The 21,713-nt window shown below is 50.9% G+C and overlaps 10 protein-coding genes across 10 annotated transcripts; 7 read left to right on the forward strand and 3 right to left on the reverse strand.

The window, feature by feature from the left end:
- Window positions 1-378: 378 nt before the first annotated feature.
- Window positions 379-1,518, forward strand: ACLA_092510 (uncharacterized protein; the record flags this gene model as incomplete). The annotated part of the gene is made up of 4 exons (XM_001272978.1): window positions 379-444; window positions 504-689; window positions 775-1,080; window positions 1,138-1,518. 4 exons carry the CDS (start codon window positions 379-381, stop codon window positions 1,516-1,518), a joined length of 939 nt encoding a protein of 312 aa, XP_001272979.1.
- Window positions 1,519-1,834: 316 nt separating this feature from the next.
- ACLA_092520 (tRNA methyltransferase RSM22) lies at window positions 1,835-4,414 on the forward strand (the record flags this gene model as incomplete). The annotated part of the gene is made up of 1 exon (XM_001272979.1): window positions 1,835-4,414. One exon carries the CDS (start codon window positions 1,835-1,837, stop codon window positions 4,412-4,414), a length of 2,580 nt encoding a protein of 859 aa, XP_001272980.1.
- A 628-nt stretch (window positions 4,415-5,042) lies between these two features.
- On the reverse strand, window positions 5,043-5,626 carry ACLA_092530 (DASH complex subunit SPC19; the record flags this gene model as incomplete). The annotated part of the gene is made up of 2 exons (XM_001272980.1): window positions 5,043-5,423; window positions 5,495-5,626. The coding sequence occupies 2 exons, from the start codon at window positions 5,624-5,626 to the stop codon at window positions 5,043-5,045; spliced, it is 513 nt and encodes a 170-aa protein (XP_001272981.1).
- A 314-nt stretch (window positions 5,627-5,940) lies between these two features.
- On the forward strand, window positions 5,941-6,411 carry ACLA_092540 (F1F0 ATP synthase subunit i; the record flags this gene model as incomplete). Its single annotated transcript, XM_001272981.1, has 4 exons — window positions 5,941-5,977; window positions 6,042-6,071; window positions 6,189-6,239; window positions 6,356-6,411. 4 exons carry the CDS (start codon window positions 5,941-5,943, stop codon window positions 6,409-6,411), a joined length of 174 nt encoding a protein of 57 aa, XP_001272982.1.
- Window positions 6,412-7,133: 722 nt separating this feature from the next.
- On the forward strand, window positions 7,134-7,648 carry ACLA_092550 (mitochondrial 37S ribosomal protein uS14m; the record flags this gene model as incomplete). The annotated part of the gene is made up of 3 exons (XM_001272982.1): window positions 7,134-7,240; window positions 7,338-7,509; window positions 7,586-7,648. 3 exons carry the CDS (start codon window positions 7,134-7,136, stop codon window positions 7,646-7,648), a joined length of 342 nt encoding a protein of 113 aa, XP_001272983.1.
- A 553-nt stretch (window positions 7,649-8,201) lies between these two features.
- On the forward strand, window positions 8,202-9,564 carry ACLA_092560 (uncharacterized protein; the record flags this gene model as incomplete). The annotated part of the gene is made up of 4 exons (XM_001272983.1): window positions 8,202-8,269; window positions 8,331-8,446; window positions 8,536-9,132; window positions 9,197-9,564. The coding sequence occupies 4 exons, from the start codon at window positions 8,202-8,204 to the stop codon at window positions 9,562-9,564; spliced, it is 1,149 nt and encodes a 382-aa protein (XP_001272984.1).
- Window positions 9,565-12,008: 2,444 nt separating this feature from the next.
- ACLA_092570 (allantoinase alX) lies at window positions 12,009-13,617 on the forward strand (the record flags this gene model as incomplete). Its single annotated transcript, XM_001272984.1, has 2 exons — window positions 12,009-12,509; window positions 12,589-13,617. The coding sequence occupies 2 exons, from the start codon at window positions 12,009-12,011 to the stop codon at window positions 13,615-13,617; spliced, it is 1,530 nt and encodes a 509-aa protein (XP_001272985.1).
- Window positions 13,618-14,010: 393 nt separating this feature from the next.
- ACLA_092580 (TMEM199/VMA12 family protein) lies at window positions 14,011-15,004 on the reverse strand (the record flags this gene model as incomplete). Its single annotated transcript, XM_001272985.1, has 2 exons — window positions 14,011-14,679; window positions 14,759-15,004. 2 exons carry the CDS (start codon window positions 15,002-15,004, stop codon window positions 14,011-14,013), a joined length of 915 nt encoding a protein of 304 aa, XP_001272986.1.
- A 346-nt stretch (window positions 15,005-15,350) lies between these two features.
- On the forward strand, window positions 15,351-16,214 carry ACLA_092590 (tubulin-binding prefolding complex subunit PAC10; the record flags this gene model as incomplete). The annotated part of the gene is made up of 4 exons (XM_001272986.1): window positions 15,351-15,373; window positions 15,487-15,727; window positions 15,808-16,038; window positions 16,095-16,214. The coding sequence occupies 4 exons, from the start codon at window positions 15,351-15,353 to the stop codon at window positions 16,212-16,214; spliced, it is 615 nt and encodes a 204-aa protein (XP_001272987.1).
- Window positions 16,215-16,856: 642 nt separating this feature from the next.
- Window positions 16,857-21,194, reverse strand: atg26 (UDP-glucose:sterol glycosyltransferase; the record flags this gene model as incomplete). The annotated part of the gene is made up of 3 exons (XM_001272987.1): window positions 16,857-17,147; window positions 17,214-19,844; window positions 19,896-21,194. 3 exons carry the CDS (start codon window positions 21,192-21,194, stop codon window positions 16,857-16,859), a joined length of 4,221 nt encoding a protein of 1,406 aa, XP_001272988.1.
- Between the last annotated feature and the right edge of the window lie 519 nt (window positions 21,195-21,713).

Raw genomic sequence — 21,713 nt, forward strand, 5'->3', positions numbered from 1 at the left:
TCGATCGGGACTATGAGACTATGACCTTCCTTTAACTATCTATTGGATCGACGTGGATCAGGATTGAAAAATCTTAATTCTCAGAAGTCAGAATTTTGCTGCCTGACTACACAGTGCAGCAATAGTTCACCCCACTTTGGAACACTAGCTGCTGTTGTACGGTTGTACCTACCTACCAGCGGACTGCAGCTTGGGCACTATCTAGACTGCTGCAAGAGCAGTGCTTGGGGTCCAGTCTACCCTATGTCACTGAATTCTACCAATCTAACTTTTGTGATATTTGGTGGAAACTTGTGAAAGCATTGCCACAAGTCTAGCAAAGGAGCTCCCAAACACCATTTCAGTACTACCGGGGATTCGTTGGGTATTCATTTCAGTATGGCAACTTGGGCATACCCACCTTTACCTCTGCAGTCGTTGGAAAGGGAAGCGGATGATGCTTTGGTACGCACTCCAGGTTCCTCTGCACGTAGCATATTACTCATCTCTCCACGTCGGTCTAGGCACGGGAACTAGAATGGCTCCTCAGATCCTTACAAGATTCCTTGGCGGCTCTCAGAGAAGGTCTTCGTGAGTGTGCTGCATTGCTGGCGCCGAAGGAGCCCGGCTCGACCCTAGTACTATCCTCTCTACGATCTGAAAGTGTGAAAGGCTTCGTGACTCGAGTCGGGACAAAGATTGTAAAGGGGGTAAGCTGCCTCTCGCCTGTACAATTTCTCCGTGTATTGTCTTAGTAACTGCGACGTGGCTGCTAATGTAATGTCGACGTGATAGGATATCCAACTTCGCCTTGGTTCCCTTGCTTCGGCCCGTGGCACGCCTACAACCCGCCTATGTCTCTCGAATGCTCCTGGAGCTCCAGAGCTTGTGCTTAAGCAACTGTCGTCCGTGCGAGATCTCATCAATCAGAGCCTCGATGTTGTAGATGTAAGTACCTGGACAGGTGATCCGCTCGATGCCAGCTTCATCTTCGGGCAATTACACCTTCTCCATGAGACCATTACGGAGGCTCGCCAAATGTTGAAAGGAGAAAATGATGATGTACGAGGCAAATGGTGGGAAACCAGCGCGGATGAGAATGTGAGTCTCACAGATCATCAATGCTTATCTCCTGGGTTAGATACTAACATCTCACAGACATTTGAACCCCCTTTGCCACCGTATCTGTCATTCCAGCTCTTGATTGCGGACTCAGCACTCGTTCTCTATCTAAGAATTTTAGAGTCTACCGCACCTTCTCATGCCCCAACAGCTTTTGCTGCTGATATCTCTCTTACTGGGTTCAATATCCGCGACCGATTATTCGGATCCCGGAGCCGTCCCCATGATGAGATGGGGGACGTTTTCCAGTGGAAAGGAGAAGAAGTTAAAGTAAAGGAGAAGGTCCGCGTTGAGAGCCAAGATCCCAGTTTGATGGCGGTTATGGCCAAGCTCTCAGCTCTCGAGCATGAGGTAATGAAATGGCTATCTGCCCTGAGGGTACTCATGGGAACCGACGACACAGATAGCGAGCCATGATCCTTATTATCAACCCTAGTAGATATCCAACCACACACATAACTGCAGGCTTCTCTACCCTTGTATTTGATCTTAGGCATTGGAGTTCATAATACTTCATAAACACCAGTTCATACGATAATGTTCTGACAGATGGGTTATGTAACTATTGAGATTGCGGTGAACCAATGAAAAGCGTCCAATCTTTTATAGGGATATCAAGTCTTGGCGCAGCTTCTCTATCCAAAAGTTCTTCAAGTGGCGTTGTATTTCTTTTTCTTTCATACACTAGCTTTCTAGTCTCTCTCTTTCATTGTGTATAGGAGAAGGGCTGAGGATGCTGTCAATATCACCAGCATCAAAGGCAGGCCGATCATGCTCGCATGGTCTTCTATGCAGATTTGCCTCCAACTTGCCGTCGACGGCGTCGCAACAACTCCGCCGCGGAGCTGCAATTCATCTAGCTCAACGCTTCACTAGCACGACAACGCGCAATTCGCAAACCTCCTTATCGAATTTGCCTCACCCAACACATATTGCTAAAGGCCGCGCCGAATTCTGGCATGTCGGACGAAGACATGTCTCGAGTACCGCAGCTCCAGCCACTCACCCATTCGCGGATCGAAAAGACAGCGTCTACGCCCTGATCGATAAAATCAATGAAACAGAATTGGATCTCGCAGAATTGATGGAGGAGCTGGGATTGTTAGAAGATTACTATGGGGCCCTGAATGTGGACGGTTCGGATTTTGATCATGCAGTCAGCCAAACGATCGGTCATCGAAATGCGCAGGCGCTGGAGACGCGTGTGCGAACGGCGAAACAGCAGTTTGGAGAATATCTCCCGGAGGGGTTTCTGAATGAAACCGAGACACAGTTGTATACACGGCTATACGGCGAGCCGATCTACAAGACGGAGGAACTGGAGCTACAGCCGGAACTTGAATTAAGTGAAGACGACAAGGATACAGATCGGCTTTTCCGGGAAGATGGTGAAGGAGGTTGGGAAGAAGTCGAGTTCGAGTATGTTGAGGTGCAGGATGAGCCTCCTCTTGTCTATGACATGGAGGTTGGTCCACCACAGGAGGAATCAGCCACCATGCGCCGCACGAGAGAAGTTGCGGAGCAGCTGGGTGGGGAGCTCATGCTCGAACAGTTTGAGGACGAAGCAGTACCAGACTCGACTCCCCGCATACATCCTCTGACCGGTGAAGGCAAGTTCTCTACTGACCCGAGCACCGTATTCTTGCCAAAAGATACTGTTACCGGTCCTATCTCCGTCATCCTCTCCGAATTCTCCAACAAGCATATTGCAGATGTCGCTCACCGCACCTTTGGCGGCAACGGGCTTCCTCATTCCACCACCACACCACCCCCACGCGCACAGATACCGCAGCTCCCCATTCCTCTCGAAGCTTCACAGCGCCACATGAGCGAAATGGAGGGTAACGCGTATCTCGCAGCATTGTACCCCGGCATGTATGCATCGGCTCTGAGCGTGCTCGTCGAGGTTCGGAAGCGCTTGGGCACTGATTGGATTCGTCGCCTGATGTCCCAGGAAGGGGGCCCCAATGTCCTTGATGCTGGTGCTGGTGGCGCCGGAATCCTGGCTTGGAGAGACGTTCTGCGCGCTGAGTGGGAGTTAATGGTTCCGGATCACCCAAAGAACGAGCCCGTCCCTCTGGGTCGATCCACTGTGGTGACAGGCTCGGAAGCGCTACGCATGCGCGCAAGTCTGATGCTCGAAAATACAACCTTTCTTCCGCGGTTGCCCGATTACGTGCATATTCGTGAGAAGCCGACTCTTGATGATGCGCGTGCTCCTCCCAAGCGCAAGCAATACGATGTTATAATCGCTCCGCATACACTGCTCGGCATTGAGGAAGAGTATATCCGAAAGGAGCATGTCGAGAATCTCTGGTCTCTCTTGAATCCTAATGGCGGTGTCCTGATTCTTCTCGAAAAGGGCCACCAGAAGGGATTCGAGGCGATTGCTGGAGCCCGTGAGATGCTGCTGAAACGCTACGTATCGAGCCCGGGTTCTACGCAGTACGAAGCCCTCACTGAGGCGCCCGGTGAGGAACAGCATGTCGAAAAGGAGGAAGGCATGATTATTGCCCCTTGCACCAACCACGAGAAATGCCCTATGTACCATGTTTCAGGCCATGCAAAGGGACGTCGGGACTTCTGCCACTTTGAACAGAGGTACATCAGGCCTGCTTTCCTTCAACGGATCATTGGTGCCAAGGACCGGAACCACGAGGATGTCAAGTTCAGTTACATTGCGGTCCAACGAGGTGTGGATCTACGCAAGGAGGAGAATATCATTCAGGGGCCCGAGGCCGTTGAAGCTGCCTTCACTGGATATGAGCATCTCCATGATATGGCTCCAGAAGAATCCGAAGCTACAGATGAAGTTAAGTCCAGCGATTCTTCGCTTGCACAGACCGCCCAAGATTTCCATACCCTATCTCTTCCTCGCACAGTCTACACGCCTATGAAGCGTCGTGGCCATGTGATCTTCGACGTGTGCACGCCAGCCGGAAAGATCGAACGCTGGACCGTTCCTCGTTCCTACAGCCGTCAAGCCTACAGGGATGCGCGCAAGGCCAACTGGGGAGACCTGTGGGCTCTTGGTGCGAAAACTCGTATTCCCAGGTCTTTGAGACTTGGCGATAAGCACGGTGAGGGCAAGAAGGAACGATTAGCCAAGCGAGTAGCCACGAAAGCGGCTCTTGAAGGGGAAGATGTTCCTCAACTGGATAGCGCCCTGTCTGCCGATTTTGACGAGTTGGCGATTCCTGTCAGAAAGAAGGGTGAGAGAATCCCCAGCTGGAAGAAGCACGCGGACAAGAAGAAGATCAGACAGGCTTCGAAGAAGCAGACCGCGGCTAAACTGGCAGAGGAAGAATCCTGATCAACTTCGAGTGTGTGTTGTGTATTAATAAGTGTATAATCTTGGGCTTGGGAAGTTCTGGACTACGGCGCATTATGGTTTACGGGCATACAAATCTCAAAATCAGGCTAGAGATTCCTATGAGTTGCAAATTTCTGTACAATAGATCAATCTTGCATAGATCACAATAGCGAAAAGCTCTTCACTCAGAGTTGTCATTCGGTAGTGCCTTCTCGAAGCATATTCATTCATTCGTTATGTCATGGTGCCCGTCACCCAGCCTCAGGCATTTCAAGACCACTTACTCCAGTAATTCATCATGGTGTAGCTAGTTAATGAGCACAGCGGTCCTATCTGGATCCCGTTTGTTATCGTTTGCCGCTGAATAGACAAGCAATGGCCAAACAGCAGACAAAGCACTCGGGATCTGTTGGGGTGGCACGCATATGTCTCTGGAAGACGGCTTTGGAGCTACTTCCTGGCCTATATCCTCCATAGCGGAGAGCTCACACTTGGAGTCGATCCCCCTCTTTGATGAATTGGATTACGGCACTGCCCGTATCAGATAGAGACTTCCGACTGTCTCAACGGGCCCGAAACGATCTCCCCGATAGTCGAGGTATTGATGATCCCAGGTTTCGATCCTCGCTCACTGAAAAGCCATACTCTTCCTCAGCTGGCGTTCCCGCTGCTGACTTTGTAGTTCTAAGCGCTCAACTGTATACTTCAACCGCTCTTTCTTCTGGACCAGTCGTCTGTATTCTAACACTTTGGCCGCAGCGCTGGCCGAATCCGTTCTTTGGCGGTCACGCATGGCGCCCAGGCCGCGACTCGAAGTCTGTCGGCCCTCACTCGATTGTAACCGGCCCTCTTGGAGGTCGCATTTTGCCTTGAGGGCTTGTTCGCGACGAGAGAGCTTTTCGACGTGGTTTGATGCGAGTGAGAGCAGATGCGCAATGCTTGGTGTGATTTCATCCAGGAGAGATTGTTGTGCTTCGCGTAGAGTGGGCTCTGGGAGGAGTTCAAAGTGCTATTGTTCATTGTTAATTTCAGGATAAATTAACCATACATAATATATTTATGGTGCGTCCTATTACATACCCGCGTTGTCTGCAAGACCTTGCATAGTCGGGGAAAGTCACTAACGCCAGAATCGAGGGTAGCGATTGATGAGTCGAGAATTTGTAAAGAGGATTGTAAGGAATCGACGGAAGCTTGAAGCGAGGCTGCCATGATGGAAGATGGGAGATGAGAGATCGATTGGGTCTGTCTTGATCAGTTCAATCATATCAATTAAGAGTCAGTGTTGCAGCCCATGAAGCTCTATCTCTCATTGTTTGGTTATTTATTGCCGAGGGGTTGCTGCGGGTCGGTAAAAGCGGCACTAGCAACCTTATGCCATTTCCGTAAAAGCGGCCAGCGAGCGGACTTCCGGGCAAACCTCGTTGCTTCCGCTTCTCCTCGTCGCACCGTCTCTCAAGCTCTATCGAACTCTCCAAGCCACCTCCGCAACCAGAAGTTTTCTCTGAATTGCTATATCTGCCAAAATGTCTCTCCTTGGAAAGAAGTTCCCGGCTCCTATCGGTATGTCATTGGTGCCACTGCCGCGACAGTCGTCAGGCCAAGTTACTAACCACCTACAATACAGCCAAGCCCATGGCTCCCTTCTTCGCTGCCGGTATGCCGTTCTGCTTCCTTTGAGGATATGTCGAGTACAAAAGAATCGAATGAGATTGATAATCATTTGATTTTCACGCGAGTTTCAATGTTCCGGGTCTAACGACGGTTGCAATAGGTGCGGTCATCCTCTTCGGCGTCAACTCTCTCGCCAACGCTCTCATGAACAGTGAGTCATCCCGTGTGCTTGTCAACGCCCATTTCAGTCGTCTCGTTGCAATCGCTCGCGAAATATCCCCTCCGAGACCTCCAACAGAGAACCGACTAACATTCGTCACTTTCTAGCCGAGGAGTTCAAGAACGATCCCCGCAACCCCAACGCCAAGAACGTCAAGCACTAAATGCATTTCGCAAGACATTGATGATACCAGTATGGCTGAGGAAAGAGGACGATCAAGGGTGGCATGACGCCTGGTCTGCAGTTGCACGTTATCCTGAGTCGACTGGCAATCCCTCTGTACAAGCATATAGAATTCATTGACTACCGGACAAGTTGTACAATTACCTTTGATGATATCTTCCTGGTCTCTTTTGCATTACTTTTTGCTTATCTTCACGACTCATTCCTGAAGTGTCCTATTGTCTTGAATGATGATGGGCATGTTGTGACCCCTACAAGGAGTGTAGGCAGGATATCCCCAAACAAGAACATCAATCTCATCGCTACCATGATGTTACGACTGCAAATGAGATTAGACCTCTATGTTAGGTGTACAGCGCGGCATCTCTATCCTTTGGTTTCTGATCTAAGCCCGCACAATAGTAGTATCTCGAATGAAAATTCCGCAACTATCTAACAAGCACTGAAAACCTGAACATATAAATATCTGTAAATAGCACAATAGAACCCATAATTCTCTCTGCGAGACTATATCTAAGATGTTGAAGATAAAAGCGTGCCTGGCTGTGATATGGATAGTCATTCTGATCTAGTCCTGATTGGGGAGGCATATTTTGCCGACTCCGCCGCTCATCCACTCCTCCGATACTCTCAATACATCAGTACGACTTTGACAGCCCAAAGACAAAACTTAACGCCAGTCCAGTCCAGTCGCAATACATCATGTCGCACTTCCGAGCAAAGAAGCTTGATCTCAGCGGGTTCATCAATGCCCGCGTGATCCGCGATCACACCAAGCGCAAGGTCTTCGAGCAATATGAGCCCGAACGGTACGATCCCCCCAAAAACTGCCCCCTTCTCCCCTAGCAACGTTTGATGCAGTACTAGATGTTCGAACGCTAATTCACTCTTGCTCTGCGGCTTCAGTCAAGCTCTTCGCTACATTATCCGCAACACCACGCTTCCCCAGCGTGTCCGTGCTCAGGCCCAGCTGCAGCTCTCTCAGATGCATGCCTACACCCGGCCCACCCAGATCAAGAACAGATGTGTAGCAGGTGGTATTGCCCGGAGTGTGATACGCGATTTCAGAATTGCAAGAGTAAGCAGGCCGAATGATGAATTGATCCTCGTGGTGTTTTCGGACCATTTGGCTGACTTGATCCCCGTGTGCGCAGTACCAATTCCGCACGCAAGCCCTGGCTGGTGAACTACCCGGTGTGAAGAAGGCGAGCTGGTAGAGAGCTTTCAAATTCATTACTGGCATGTTGTATCATGGAATATTTGGCGATTCTTTTGGGACAGGTGGTTTGCACAAAGGCGTTTTCTCCTCTTCTCCCGCTTTCGAGAAATGTACAATAGAATATAACGGTTCTATCGAGAAATTCTGACTGTTTGATGAACTTTCGATTGATTAAGTGCTACCTACTCCGCGTTGACGAATGACCATAGTGATTATCTTCTTTCTGAGGCTACTTATTGATGAGCTGGTTTCGATCATGAGTCTTTGGAGAACTACCTTCACTTACACAATAGCTGCAGCAAGCTTCAGCCACTGCTGACTTCAATACTCTCGGTTGCTCTGAACCTCTCTGAGATTTATCTGAGAATCTGAGACAGTCATCTCTAATTCACTCTGCCGTCAAACAAACACACCTCATATTGGCTCCCCAACGGATAGCTGCAGCTTTCATTCAACCTCTCACTAAGTTTTTACTCCCATACCATTTTTGCTTCCTCCAGCTCAATTATTTATTTCATCTTCAGGAAACAAATTAACATACTCCTCCCACGATGTTCGTCTATCGCCGAGAGGATCTGCCCCAAGACGCTGTCTTCCCAGCGGACTTAAAGAAACTTGGGTAAGGGTCACCAACCTTTTGTAAGGAGACTGACAGCCAAGCGCTGAGAATGGCATTGCAGGTACTTCATTACCAAAACCGATCAAATCAGGAAAATTTCCCATCCTGAGCAGGAGTTCCAGTTCAAGATCAACAGACATCCACGATGGAACGAGGTTCACCGAGAAGCGATGAATGGTAGGTTTCGCTTGATTGATTTCAGGCAATTGTTCTCGTTTACCATCTCTGAGGCCCTGGCGAAGATGTGTTATGCTTACTGCAATCAGAATGCATACGGAACATTGTTTCGTCTCGTTTGCGCAACTTGGGCCTGACTACCATCCAGCTGCCTCTTTCGTCTGGACCAAAAACCCCCCACGTTCCTATCTGGGTCTCTTCTAATCTGTCTCGGGCGTCGCGTGTGGTCGTTGTCTTCGGAGAGCCTGTCCAAGACCTGGGGATCTGGGCCTACCGCACTGTTGGCACCGAAGGCATCGATGCGGGTTCCGCCGTGGCCTTTGCGAAAGCAGTGCTCTACAATGGTGCTAAAACCGACAGCACAGGCATCGATTCTGGCCTTCAACAATCAGGCACGGCCCTCATCCTGGCAAATACAGGTCAGTTGATCTGGCACTGCGGCTCGAGTCGTGCAGTTAGCCACCAGAGCTGGCTGGCACTACCGCGATCCTCCGCTGTAGAGCCACCCTCGACGATGACCCGTCGCAACAAGATCCCTCAGAACGGCAGCTGGCAGGAACATGTGGCTTGCGTCTTTGACGAGATACTTGCGGCGCGCGGTCGTTTCGTCGGGGAGGACGCGAAGATTGACATCATTGGATTGGCTGAGGGAGGGCTGGGAGCGATCAGATATCTCGCGGCTGACTGTAACGTCCACCCATCCCCTCTCCTTTCGGCGAATCTTTGGCCAATACTGATACCATGCCCAAGGGGGGTCCTGGAAGCCGTACATCTCCGCCATCGCCCTGTCCAACCCCCTCCACTCTCCTCGAGTTGACCTCGTGGAGGAAGATCCCGTATCGCCAGGCTCTTTCACCTCGTTCATAGCCTCCCGCTGCCGCGCCTATGTGATCTCTGATCAGCCTCTGGATTTCCCAGTCCCAGGCTTTGCCGAGAACGGCTGCAACTGCTACTCGTCCGGCGAGGGGCTGAATGTGGAGTGCATCATGCCAAAGGCCTGGCGAAGCATGCTTGAATGGTTGGCGAAACTGCACGCGGATCCCTCTGAATGTGAAGCACAGGTCGAATTCCGAAAAGTAGATGGTGACGCTCCGGAGAGCACTGCAGAAGAGAACTAGCTAGCAGGTGGTTTCCCTTTCGGCGTTGGGAGAATTCAAATTCGGGGTATAGGACACCGAGGATGTGATATCCTTATGGATTTCTAGGATCCCTGACTGTGCTACCTACCTACGAGGGACCTGTTCTACTTTTTTACGACCGACGAGAGCTATCATAACAGGTATTATGAAAAGAATAGTTCTCTGAGAATCGTATATCTTCGAATCGTTGTTCGTGTGTGTAGGCCTCATCGTGATCATGATTATATATCGTTTCCTCCCATGAGATTGAGCCCACACAGGCATTGGTAGATACTTCCGTGTCGCTACGGATTAAATCTGTCCTTTGGTCTGTTGGTACTCCGTCTATATACCATATAACCGCTATAATTTAAGTGACCAGAATGATAAGAACCTTGACCTGCAATGCAAGAGCTCATTAATTATTGATAGTTGATAGTTGATACCCCCAACTCCAGCCCTTAGTTGGCCCACTTCCCGGCGGGTCGGACCGTTGAGTAGCCTTGGCCGTTGGGACTTGGGAGTTGAGACTTAAGAGATAGGAACCAAGAGTTAAGACAGAGAAGAAGTATATGCAGATGGAATGATACTGGATGAGAATGTCTATTCATGGGGGTCTGGATGTTAAAAATGTGTTGGGGTGGAGGGGAATTCGAAGTTATCTACTCGGAAGACGGCTCGGTTGTTCTCTATAGCCGGCAGATGGTCTGTCCTCAGGCCTCATCGTCTCCCACTGTAAAAGTATATGCGCTACACTCCTAGCGATTCTATGCGGCGCAATACTCAATACAGCTTAGTTGATAGTCTTTCATCAGCGGGGACAGCAAAAAGATGTTACCGCGGAGTCCTACAGGAAGCAGCTGACAGCATATTAGGTTCCAGAATACGGATGGTTGAAAAAGACGTTGTGCTTGTGGCCATGGCTGCAGCGCGAGTCGGTCACTCCATTGGCAAATCCGACTGTGTGTGTACTTATCGATCGATTCTACGAGGCCCAATCGAATGGTCCAAGACGTTCTCTCTCTACCGACTGACGCGGCCACGGACCCTCCTCTTCTTGGGTTGTTTGAGCGGGTAAATGTGAATGCTTCTAGTGACAAGGAGGACAAAGCAACAAGACAGGACAGGAGGCGTTCTTCGAGGGTCTGTCTGTAGGGAATCGAGCACCGCAGTGGTTGAATATGGAATCGAGGCGATGAGGTGGAACGGCCTTGATGATCCTGGATGATCTTCAAGAACATTGGTGAAGAGAATGGAACATGCATTATATGTTATATTATTATGGAAGGCGAAATAACCATCTACTACCGCCTACGCAGACCCTTAGTTTTCACAAGGATAAATGGTCTCGACTGGGCTGAACGGAGAGCGCCGATGGACTATGGAGAGGGGAGATGCACATCGCTGCTAGGACACCCTCTGCACGGCCCAAAGATATAAGCGCAATGACTTCCATGTCCATCACGAATACATCTGCAGCACAATTTGATCGAGTAAAAGAAACTCTTTCGGGAAGGTCTGAAGCCATTCTGAACGAGTAGCAGGAGTGTGGGAGATGCCCGATCGAACCAGCGGAGACGCCCGATAAGAGTGCCTCAGGACTCAGGCACGAATGCATGGGATCCCGCGTGATTGGCTCGGGAGTGGCTCGGAAGTATGAAAATTCAGTGACTGACTAAGCACTCCGTACCAACTCCGTATTCTTGCCACAGGAGTCCCTTGGAGTTCCGATAACCGGATCTGGCAAACATGAGGGTATCCAGATGATATGCAACCAACCACACTGGACGACTAACAAAACAAAGGACTGGAGTCTATGTGCAATTTGCAGTGTGCAGTATACTGTATAGGTGTCTAAGACTCGTTCTCAACCCCGTCTGACCATCAGTGAGTGGACACTGGGAGACGCAAACCACAACAAGCAGAGTCATGTGGATAGACGGAAATCTTCGTAAACCGAGCATTCTTGAAGCATAACAAATTCCCATCGAGTAATCCAAACTCCAACAGTGGAGTATTCGCAGTCCCGTCTTTTCCCCTTGTGGACTGTGCACTGTGCACTGTGGGCGGCCCACGCATTTGTATTACTCGATCACATTCAGATTCCTCTGGTTATCTGATATATAAGGAAGAGTGTCTCCCCGTCCAGCATCAGTCACATAGAGTAAATTGCCTCCAGATTTCCAATCCTTCACTAGCCACTCTCTTCGATTTGATACGTACCTTACACGACTCAATTGACTCAATTGCCATTTGTGTTCTGGGTGGCGGTTCCAGAAAAACCTTCTCCTTTATCTCTGATCCTTATCAGTCCGTTGTTTATCAATAATTATCCCCTCTCATCCCCCCCGCCAATATTCTCTCCAGAGAGTGACCTCTCCTTCTCCTTCATTCATTTCCCCCTTTTGGTTCTCTCTTTCGTTCTTAGATTATACCTTCCAACCATGGAGACTCCTGCTCAGATGCCCTCCATCGCCGTTGTGGCCTCGTCCCGCGCCGTCGTCTCCGGTCGTCTGACATCGGCAACCATCGTGATCTCTCGCACCACCGGTAAGATCACTGCAGTCTTCGACTCGGTGATCTCTGCCACCGACTTCCCCGCGGGGACCCCATATACCGACTACTCCCCCAATGTCCTGTTGCCTGGTTTGGTCGATGCCCATGTCCATCTCAATGAACCAGGCCGGACTGAGTGGGAAGGCTTCTATACCGGCACCCAGGCCGCCGCATTTGGCGGTGTCACCACCGTGGTTGACATGCCGCTGAACGCCATCCCCCCTACCACAACTGTCGCCGGCCTGAAGGAGAAGATCCGGGCCGCTGAGGGCAAGTGCTGGGTGGATGTCGGTTTCTATGGCGGCATCATCCCCGGCAATGCGGGTGAACTCAAGGCTCTGGTTCAGCAAGGTGTGCGCGGTTTCAAAGGTTTCCTCATTGACAGTGGTGTAAGTACTCTCCGTTCCGCTTGTAGGGTGTTGAACCTCGGCCATGTATGCTGAACATGTATGCTTTCTCTCCCAACAGGTGGAAGAATTCCCAGCCGTCTCATCGCAAGATATTCAAAAGGCCATGGCGGAACTCGCCGACGAGCCAACGACCCTGATGTTCCACGCGGAGATGTTGCCTCCCATTACGGCCTCTGTCGGTGACGCAGTCCAGACGTCCGAGCCGCCTGCTGCCCCCGCAGGTCCCCTGGAAGCCTATTCCACCTTCCTCGCTTCCCGTCCTGCGGCGTTTGAGACCTGTGCCGTCCAAGAGATCCTATCCATTGCCCACCTGGCTCCCAACCTCCCCCTCCACATTGTCCACCTGTCCGCAATGGAAGTGATCCCCCTGCTGCGCGAAGCCCGTGCCAATGGTGTCAAGATCACAGCCGAGACCTGCTTCCATTATCTGTCCCTTGCCGCTGAGCAGATCCGCGACGGAGACACCCGTCATAAGTGCTGCCCACCCATCCGTTCCCAAGTGAACCAGGATAGCCTCTGGGAGGAGCTGGAACGCCACGCTGAAGACGGCGTCATCAAGACCGTGGTCTCGGATCACTCCCCTTGCACACCGGACCTGAAACTCCTCCCCACTCACATCCCCGGCCACTGTGCTACAACGACCGGCGACGTCGAGAACTCCGGCAGTTTCTTCTCCGCCTGGGGTGGCATCTCCTCCGTCGGCCTCGGTCTTCCCATCATGTGGACCGAGCTCAGCCGCCGCAAGGGCTTGACGTCCGCCCCCGACGACGCCAACACCAAGCGCGCCCTCCAGGACATCGTGCGTCTGTGCTGCACCAACACTGCCGCGCAGGTCGGCCTGCAGACCCAGAAGGGTGATCTTGTCCCCGGGTTCGACGCCGACATCTGCGTTTTCGACGACGCCGCCGATTGGGTCGTCGAGCCCAGCACCATGCTCTTCCGCAACAAGTGCTCCCCCTACCAAGGCCGTACCCTGCGCGGCATGGTTCGCGAAACCTGGCTGCGCGGCGAAAAGGTTTTCAGCCGAGACGATGGATTCGTGGGCAAGAACCCGGCCGGCCATCTTCTGCTGGAGAAGCGGGTTTGATTCTTCTTCCTTATTTTCCCTATTCACCCGTTCCTCGATCGGGACTGTTGACGTCCCGGACAGTCTGAACACGAATAACACAAAAAAGCAACACTTGACGACGAAGCCACGACGAACCTCGTTTTCATGACGATCACTAATTCTAATGAATCGAGCAGCAGCACAGCAGCTGGTACATATTAACAAGCTGTAGATTTTTTTTTTTTTTAGTTAGATTTTTTTCGATAGACGAAATACCAAGCTTTCTTTTCATGAAGGGTCTCTGATAAGTGATTCTCGTAGCTTGACACTCTTGGACGTTCTTAATGTATTGTACCTCTGTGGCTTGGGAGAGAAGAAGAACCTCTGCGATGACATTCATTCGTCAATATAGCACAACATCATAACTTACAATCAGCCCTCATCCCCCGCCTCCTTCCCCCTCCCTTTCTCCCTCTCCTTCTCCTCCCATTTCTCCCTCACCCTTCGTCGCACCCCCCCATTCGCACCCCGTCCCCAAATCTCCTCTTTATCCCCCCCAACCATCTGTACGTCTTGTCCATCATTCCTCCTCTGCACCTCATCCCTCCCAATCACCTCCTTCCGCTCTTTGATACGCGCCTCACGTGCGCGCGCACGCTCAACCTTCTGCAAATAAATCGCATAGATCAGCACCTCCGCCACCCCTACCACAAGCGCCGTCAACAACGAAACTAGAACCTTCACGGGCTCCGAGACGCCGGCTGTGCGTGCGCTGGAGGATCCAGACCCACTCCGCCAGACAGATGATACGGACGAGACGAGCAGATCCGGGGTCCGGAAACTGGTGAGTGCCCAGTACACGCTGAAGCCGGTTATCAGGACCGAGAGGAAGATGTTGAGAACCAGCGACGGGGTGAGTGGGTCTTCGCCGCCGCCGGCGGCGGCAGAGGAGGAGTCGTGGATGCTTGAGAGCGTTGGGGTGGAGGAGGAGAAGATGGGTGAGGGGCCTTGGGGGCTTGGGGCGGAAGTCGTCATGCGGTGGTAGGCGTCTGCTTCGGCGGCGGCGAGGAGGCGGGCTTTTAGGGCGAGGTATTCGGGGCTCTGTGGAGGTGGGGTTTGGTTAGCTGAGGGGGAACCGGAAGAGATGGTAGGAGGGTGAGGGGAGGTGAGTGCTGGTTACCGGTTCTGGTTTCTTTGGCGGAGGAGGGACGTAGATTCTTGTGCCGCGGAGGAGCGAGTTCAGACTCGCCTCCTGGGGACTGGTGAGGGCATTTGTGTAGAGGTACCGCGACAGACGGACCAGCTGGTCGTGAGAGATAGGAGTGTCTGCTACCAGCGAGGTAGGGAGGTCCAAGTCCTTGCGTGAAGAGGGCGGGATGGCCTCAAGTGCGGAGATGATTCGGGCAGTGGTAACGAGGAGCACCATGTTGTTGCAGGGAAATCTAGATTTCGATTAAGAGATGCGTGTTCAGTCCATATTCCAGGAATTGCAGTCACCACCTTCTTGACATCTCGAGAAGAATATGGGTGGATGTGTAGTCGATAATTGTCTTCTGCTGTCAAATGCTGGAAACTTGGCTCTGGCCGGCGATGACGGAGCTTTGCCCGATTCGGCAACTGAGCTCCCCCCACATCAATTCGACTCCAATCAATCAATCGATTGGAATCAATATCAACGGCTTCATCGCCAGCCCTTCGTCCATATCTTCCTGCCCCTCTCATATTTCTTAAACTTCTAGGTTTGGGCCGTGCACGGTCCCACCTCACTCACAATGGCAGACAAGAAATCTACAGAGTAAGTCAAGATCGAGAGAGCAGGAGCAAAAAAAAGGAGCACATCCAGCATACCCCTCCAACCCCCCAACATACCCAAGAAAAAGACCCTCCCAAGGCTCACAAGATCAACAGCACTGTAATAGCACAATCAAACCCCCGCGGCATCCCTGCCGCCCCCTTCATCGACAATGTCAGCGACTACGTCTCCTCCCGCGCAGACGTGGAACCCACCCTCCAGCGCTTCCAGGAGATGATCTCCAAGTACCAGTTCATGGAGCTCAACACCCAGCGCCGCGCGCAGGGCCTCCGCGAAAAAATCCCGGATATTAAGAAGACGCTGGAAGTGGTCCGGTTCCTGAAGCTGCAGAAAGACGTAAGTCTCCAAACCAACCCAACCTCACCCCGGTTGAGGAGAAGAAGGATGACCAACGCGGATGATTTGGCGTGGACCAGGCAAGCTCCTCGACCCTCGAGACTAGTTTCGAATTGAACGATACCCTCTACGCACGCGCACAAATCTCCCCCTCCGATACCGACGAGGTATACCTCTGGCTCGGCGCGAATGTCATGCTGGCGTACCCCATCGCCGAGGCCGAGACGATGCTGCAGGATAAGTTGTCCGCGGCGGAGCAGAGTCTGGCGAACTGTGATGAGGACCTGGAGTTTTTGAGAGAGCAGATTACAGTGCGTTGCAATCCTTTGTTCTCCATCCTGCTGCTCAAGCTAATATTTGAAAACAGACAATAGAGGTTGCGACGGCGCGTGTTTATAACTGGGACGTTGTACAGCGGCGGAAAGAAAAGGCCGAAGGGAAAGGAGACGATGATGATCATACCGAGAAGCGCAAGCCGGGTGGTTGAGTGCCCGATATAGGGATATAGTACTGAACCCACGTTACGATTAATCCATGAAAAAAATGCTTATCTGTTCATCTTTGATTTTCGGATATATGGTGCACGCAGATATATGATTTGCTCTGTATTTGTATTTTCATCTGCAGGTCCCAGCATTGTTTGGAGGGACATTGTCCTTTAGGTAGCCAGCCCAGATGAGAAGAGCTCTGGCTCAGTCATAGTACAGAATTTGAAAGAAGATCAGTCTTGGTAACTGATTTCGTGTTCTATTACTGCTGTTCATCATTCAATCTATCATGAAGGAACAATATCTCCAAAACATGGTATATGATAACCCTCACTTCCTGCCAACACCATGGATCCGAAGCAAAAGCGAAAAAATAGCAGTAAATCTTAACAACGAATCGAAAATTCGCTTGCACGGTAAGAAAAAAAGACTTGCATAACACGAAAAAGGCCAAAATAAAAATTCGCACCTTTCCATCTCTATCTATCAGAAAATAGACTTACTCTCCGAAATGTCCGACGAAAACCCATTCATTAAACGGTGTAGTGTATAGAAAGCTCAAAGAGTCGAAACAATGTCATAAAATCGTGATACGTCGCCGACCGGGAGTCGGAGTAGTGACATGTTTGGGTTCAGACTGCTCAACGGCCGGCTCCATGTATGGAGTTTGTAAGCAATCGATCAGGTAGCATCTCGGCGTCGGAGATGGCTCGATCCCGCATTCTCCTCGACATGTCCATCTCATTATCATCACCAACAAAGGTCCACTCCTCGCTGTCCTCAACGTCATCATCGCCCTGCTCAGCAGTGTTCTTGGCCGACGGTGTTGGTGAAAAGGGCGTAGATGAGGCGATCGAGCGTTGCTGGGCCAGTGTTTTTGCGTGCTCAAGGTCTCGATAGATCGCCTGAATGGCAGTTGCCACTCCATCCTCCTATCATCCGATGTCAGTGTATCTACTACGACTAAAATATAGTACCTTTGGACATTGATCACTTACGTCGCGAATCTTCGCCCCCAAGTCCCGAGCCCTGATAATCATTCGCTCGCTATGAGTGGCCTCCCATAGAGCTCGCGAGAAAACGCTCACATTGAGTTTTTTCATGCAGATTCCCACACCTAGATCTTCAATGCGTGATCCAAAGAAGAATTGATCCCCAAAGAAAGGCTTGATGATTGTAGGAATGCCTGCACGCAGACTCGCCCCAGTAGTTCCAGCCCCTCCATGATGGACAGCAGCGTCAACTTGAGCAAACAACCAATCGTGCGGGGCAGCCTGGATCTGGAAAATCTCTGGTGGCAGTGGCACTTCGGTTTTGGCACTGGAAGGGTCTCCCAGCCGGTCAGACCATCCCTTCGAAAGAATACAACGAACGTCGGCCTTTTGCACAGACTCAATGACCGTGCGTGTGAGTGCGGACGGATCAGATACAACTATTGAGCCAAATCCGATGTAGACTATCTTCTTGTCGTCCTCCCGGGCACGTTGAATGAATGCAGACAAGTCCACTGGGGGAGTCCAGTCAACACCTTCATTCAAAAACCAGTATCCAGTGATGCGAATCCAATCTGGATAGTCCAATGGTGGTGGTACTACCGAAGGAGAATAGTTGTATAGAAACGGCACTTTGTTCGGTTGCATCTTGTCCAGAGTGGTGGCCTTTAGCCCAAGCTCATTCTTTCGCCATCGGTTAACTTGCCCTGCAATTGCTTTCCAGAAGACATTATCAAACATCACATAGGTGATATAGTTGTAGGCACCTCCCATTTTGTGCTCGGGGACGGCAAATGCGTGTGGATAAGCTCTTGTTCTTGACCACGGCATCGTGAAAGCGCGAAAATAGGGGATTCTCAGCGCCTCGGCGATGTGTATACCTGCCATGGCACTGGGCGATTCGATGAGAAGATCGCTATCCTGGCAGCTTGCCCATGCGGACGACAAAAGGTCATCAATCCAGCCTCGAAACTTCTGTGACGCCTCTTTGAGGAAAGAATACGTGAACATGCCATTTTCAACGCAAATGCGCATAAGCTCAGCTGGGTCACCGTCGACTGGAGCAAAATCAATGCCATGTCTTCTCACCCACGGCTCAAACTCTGCGTGAGTCGCAATCTTGGGCTTATGGCCCTCGGCAAGCAACCCTTTGCATAAGGCGATGTAGGGCTGAACATCACCTCGTGAGCCAATCGTGAGACATGTGATTCGGAGGGATTCGGCTGGTTTGAAGTTCACAATGGAAGCGCGAGGATCATCGAAAATGGGGTGAAGCCCCGAAGACTCATTCAGCGGTGGAATGTCATTCTCACCATAATCATCCAGCCTGGCCTCTTGAAGCATACGGTGCTCCGCCATCGCTGCTTCCGATTCATCTTTTTCCTGTTCAGCAAGGAGACCCGACTCTGCCAGGTATTTCACAGATTCAAGGTGCTGGTGAAGCGTAACGGCGCAATCATCTCGAGCATCTGACGTTCGAAACTCGAAGAATAGCTCTTCGTGCCCCCGAATGATGATGACCAGGCCTTGGTAACCAAATCTAAAGCCCTTCTCCTTCTCCACATTCTCGACATCTTTTAAGGGAAGTATCATCTTTGTGCGAGTACCAGGGATAAGACTGCGGAAACACAGCTTTTTCTGGCTGATGTAGATCTTCCCGTACAGTGGAAGCACACGATGTAGATACGCGAAGTAGGTTGCTTGCAGTTTCTCGGTCGATGGCAGCGCAAAGTGTGCACGGAAACGATCACCGTAGTTGCAGCCATCTTCCTTGTCTTCAGGATCAACGGCCTGATCATCTGGCAATACATCTTCTGCTTCTCCATAATGCCGTCGACCCCCAACCCACATCCCAGAGACTTTCTCGATATAGCCCATAGATTCACTGGCCAGTAAGTTGCTCATTTGCTTTGACCGCGTCCTCAAATACTCTGCAAAGCCTGCAGCGCGTTGGAGGGGATATGTCCCTGCTTTAACAAGCTCATTCAAGGTAGGTGCTCCGGGGCCCGGCTTTGACGGACCTTGTGTTTCCTGGTCCAGTTCATGAATGACATGCCGAATTTCCCGGTCAGGCTTGCCATCATTACCAAGTTTGCTGTACTCACCAGGACTTCCATCTTTATTCGCATTGACATGTGTGAGTGTGGATCGGGCGGTTCCACCAGCCTGTCTCCGACCACTCCTTTCATCGCTGCAAGCCCGCTTGTCTAGGTTATGGATTGTTGGGGATTGGAAAACATCACTGCGATGCAATATCTGGCTTGCAGATTCTGCACCGTCTTCCATCGACTGCCAGACAGCCGATGACTCGGTTCCTTGTTCAAAGGAATTAAGAATCGATTCCGATGGGTCCTGATGTCTTGTCACCGGAGACGTGGGAATGGCATCGGGCCCAAGACTCAAATGACTTGTGCTCGCACTTCTCTTCCGGTGGGTGTCTGCACTTCCATTTCCAGGCTGGCTTGTCCCACTTGTCAGGGACCAACGGTTCCTGGATCTGCGAGTACGATCAGAGCGAGGCGAACGATCTGCATGTGGTGATAGAGTTCGAGAAGAATGTCCCGAAGCGTTTTCGTTAACTAGACTCTTGAGGAGAGTTAAGGCCTCGCGACCGGAATCAAAAAATGAGAAGAAATACTATAAATCCAATAAGTCGTAAGTAATAAATATCAAAGCATGGAAATTTACCTCGTCAATGGCATACGAGTCATCGTCTTCGACCACACGTATTTTGAACGTATCGGCGAAATCCATCATAGGACTTTCCTCAATATCTATAATATTTTCGATCGGAAAAGATACCTTGACACTGTCGCCTTCATTGTGTGTCCGGAAGATGACTTTCTGCAATGCCTTTACCCATTCTTTTGCGCTGACGGAGCTATCAGCTCGGAAATGGTACGTTCTTTGATCTGTAGAAACTTGGAATTCCTTCGGTTCCCTGCCCTTCTCCTTGGACTCAGCCAGCGACGCAGAGATCCCGTATCGAAGGTCAACATGTCCACTCGGGAAATAGAGATTTGACGGGTCTGCATAGTATGAAAGAACGTCACCCTTCAGGGAGAACCAGTATCGGTTGTACTTCGGATTCTTCCGACCACGTTTGTGAAGATAGCCAGATTTGATGGCCACTGTTGATTTCCGCGGGAGATAAGCATAGAAGCAGATATGTCCCTCAGTGACGTACATGTAGCCTTGCAGAAGCATGCTCTGAAGGAGTGAACAGGCATATTCAACCAGCACCTTTTCCGGTTTGTTGAAATCGAACATTTCCATTAAACGCGTTGAAAGGGGTGAGGTGGATGATTCGTGAGAGCTGTGTATGCTGCTTTCCTGCGATGAGTTTTGGGAACGTCCTGCTGAGGGCGTCTTTGAGTCGAATTGAGCCTGAGCTTCAACCATACGACTCAGGATCGGGGCAGCTCGAGGAGTGGTGCTGCGCGGCCGCCTGGGCAGCGTGACTCGGAGCCTCTCATCTCCCGTTGATGGCTCGGTATCTGGCTCAGGCTTAGAGCTTGTTTTAAATGGTCGAAGGAATTTGTGGTCAGATATCGTTCTTCGATGATGGCGACCTCGCGAGCTTTGGTCTTTCTCTGATTTGCGACTCGTCTGTGACCCTGATCTTTGCTCCGTTTGCGAGTTTACCGGGTTAGATGAGCCGAGCACCTTCTTGACCGGTGACTCCGTTTGTGATCGACCCTCAGTTTCTCCGTCACTGTCGCTTGATTCATCGAAGCGCGCATGGAAGTCCGACCTTGACCCAACAGCGGCAATCATAGAGAAGATGGATTGTTGCATGTATTGCATGTGGCCCTCTCGAGACCCGACACCACCGGGAGGAGCAGTAAAATCAACTTGGGCATCGTGATTATCTTTGAATCTATCCGGTAAAACACTAGGAAGGAGACGGCTCGTGGATATGGACTGTTTGCTTGCGCTGAGTCTACGGTCCACTCGCCGCTTCGCATCGTCCAAAAATGGCCGCATCCTTGACACAAGGTGGCCAAATTGTGAGCAAGTCCGCAGGGAAAATGAGCATGAGTTAAATGAGGCTGTAACGGGGATGAGAAGTGATAGTGAGCAGGTTGAAGGATTTCCAAGATGTAGTTGAAGGAATGTGTGGTTCACAAATTGATCGGAGGAAACGAGTCAGATGTCACACCAGAACTTCCTAGGTACAAAGGCAGATGATCATAGCGGTTAGTTCAACTGTAAGCGATAGACCACAAGATTCCCAAAAAAACGGGAGGACCTAATGGAAGGTAGGGGAAAACAGCATAAAGGGATAGATCAATGCTCACTGTCGTCTGTATAGTACCCCAGACTGATAAGCGCCTTAGAGGCCGAGATGGTTCTTATCAGAACAGCATGGAGTTTTCGAAGGAACTCATGAGGTTGGCGTAAGAGGTAAAGCTAGAGGTCTTGCTGAGAAGAGGGATGAAACATGACTGTCTCCGATATCGAAATCCAAAGAGAGTGGATAGGAATCTAATGGTTGAGCAATGT

This window comes from Aspergillus clavatus, genomic scaffold (genome assembly GCF_000002715.2).
Source record: "Aspergillus clavatus NRRL 1 1099423829798 genomic scaffold, whole genome shotgun sequence".
NCBI classification, from domain to species: Eukaryota; Fungi; Ascomycota; class Eurotiomycetes; order Eurotiales; family Aspergillaceae; genus Aspergillus; species Aspergillus clavatus.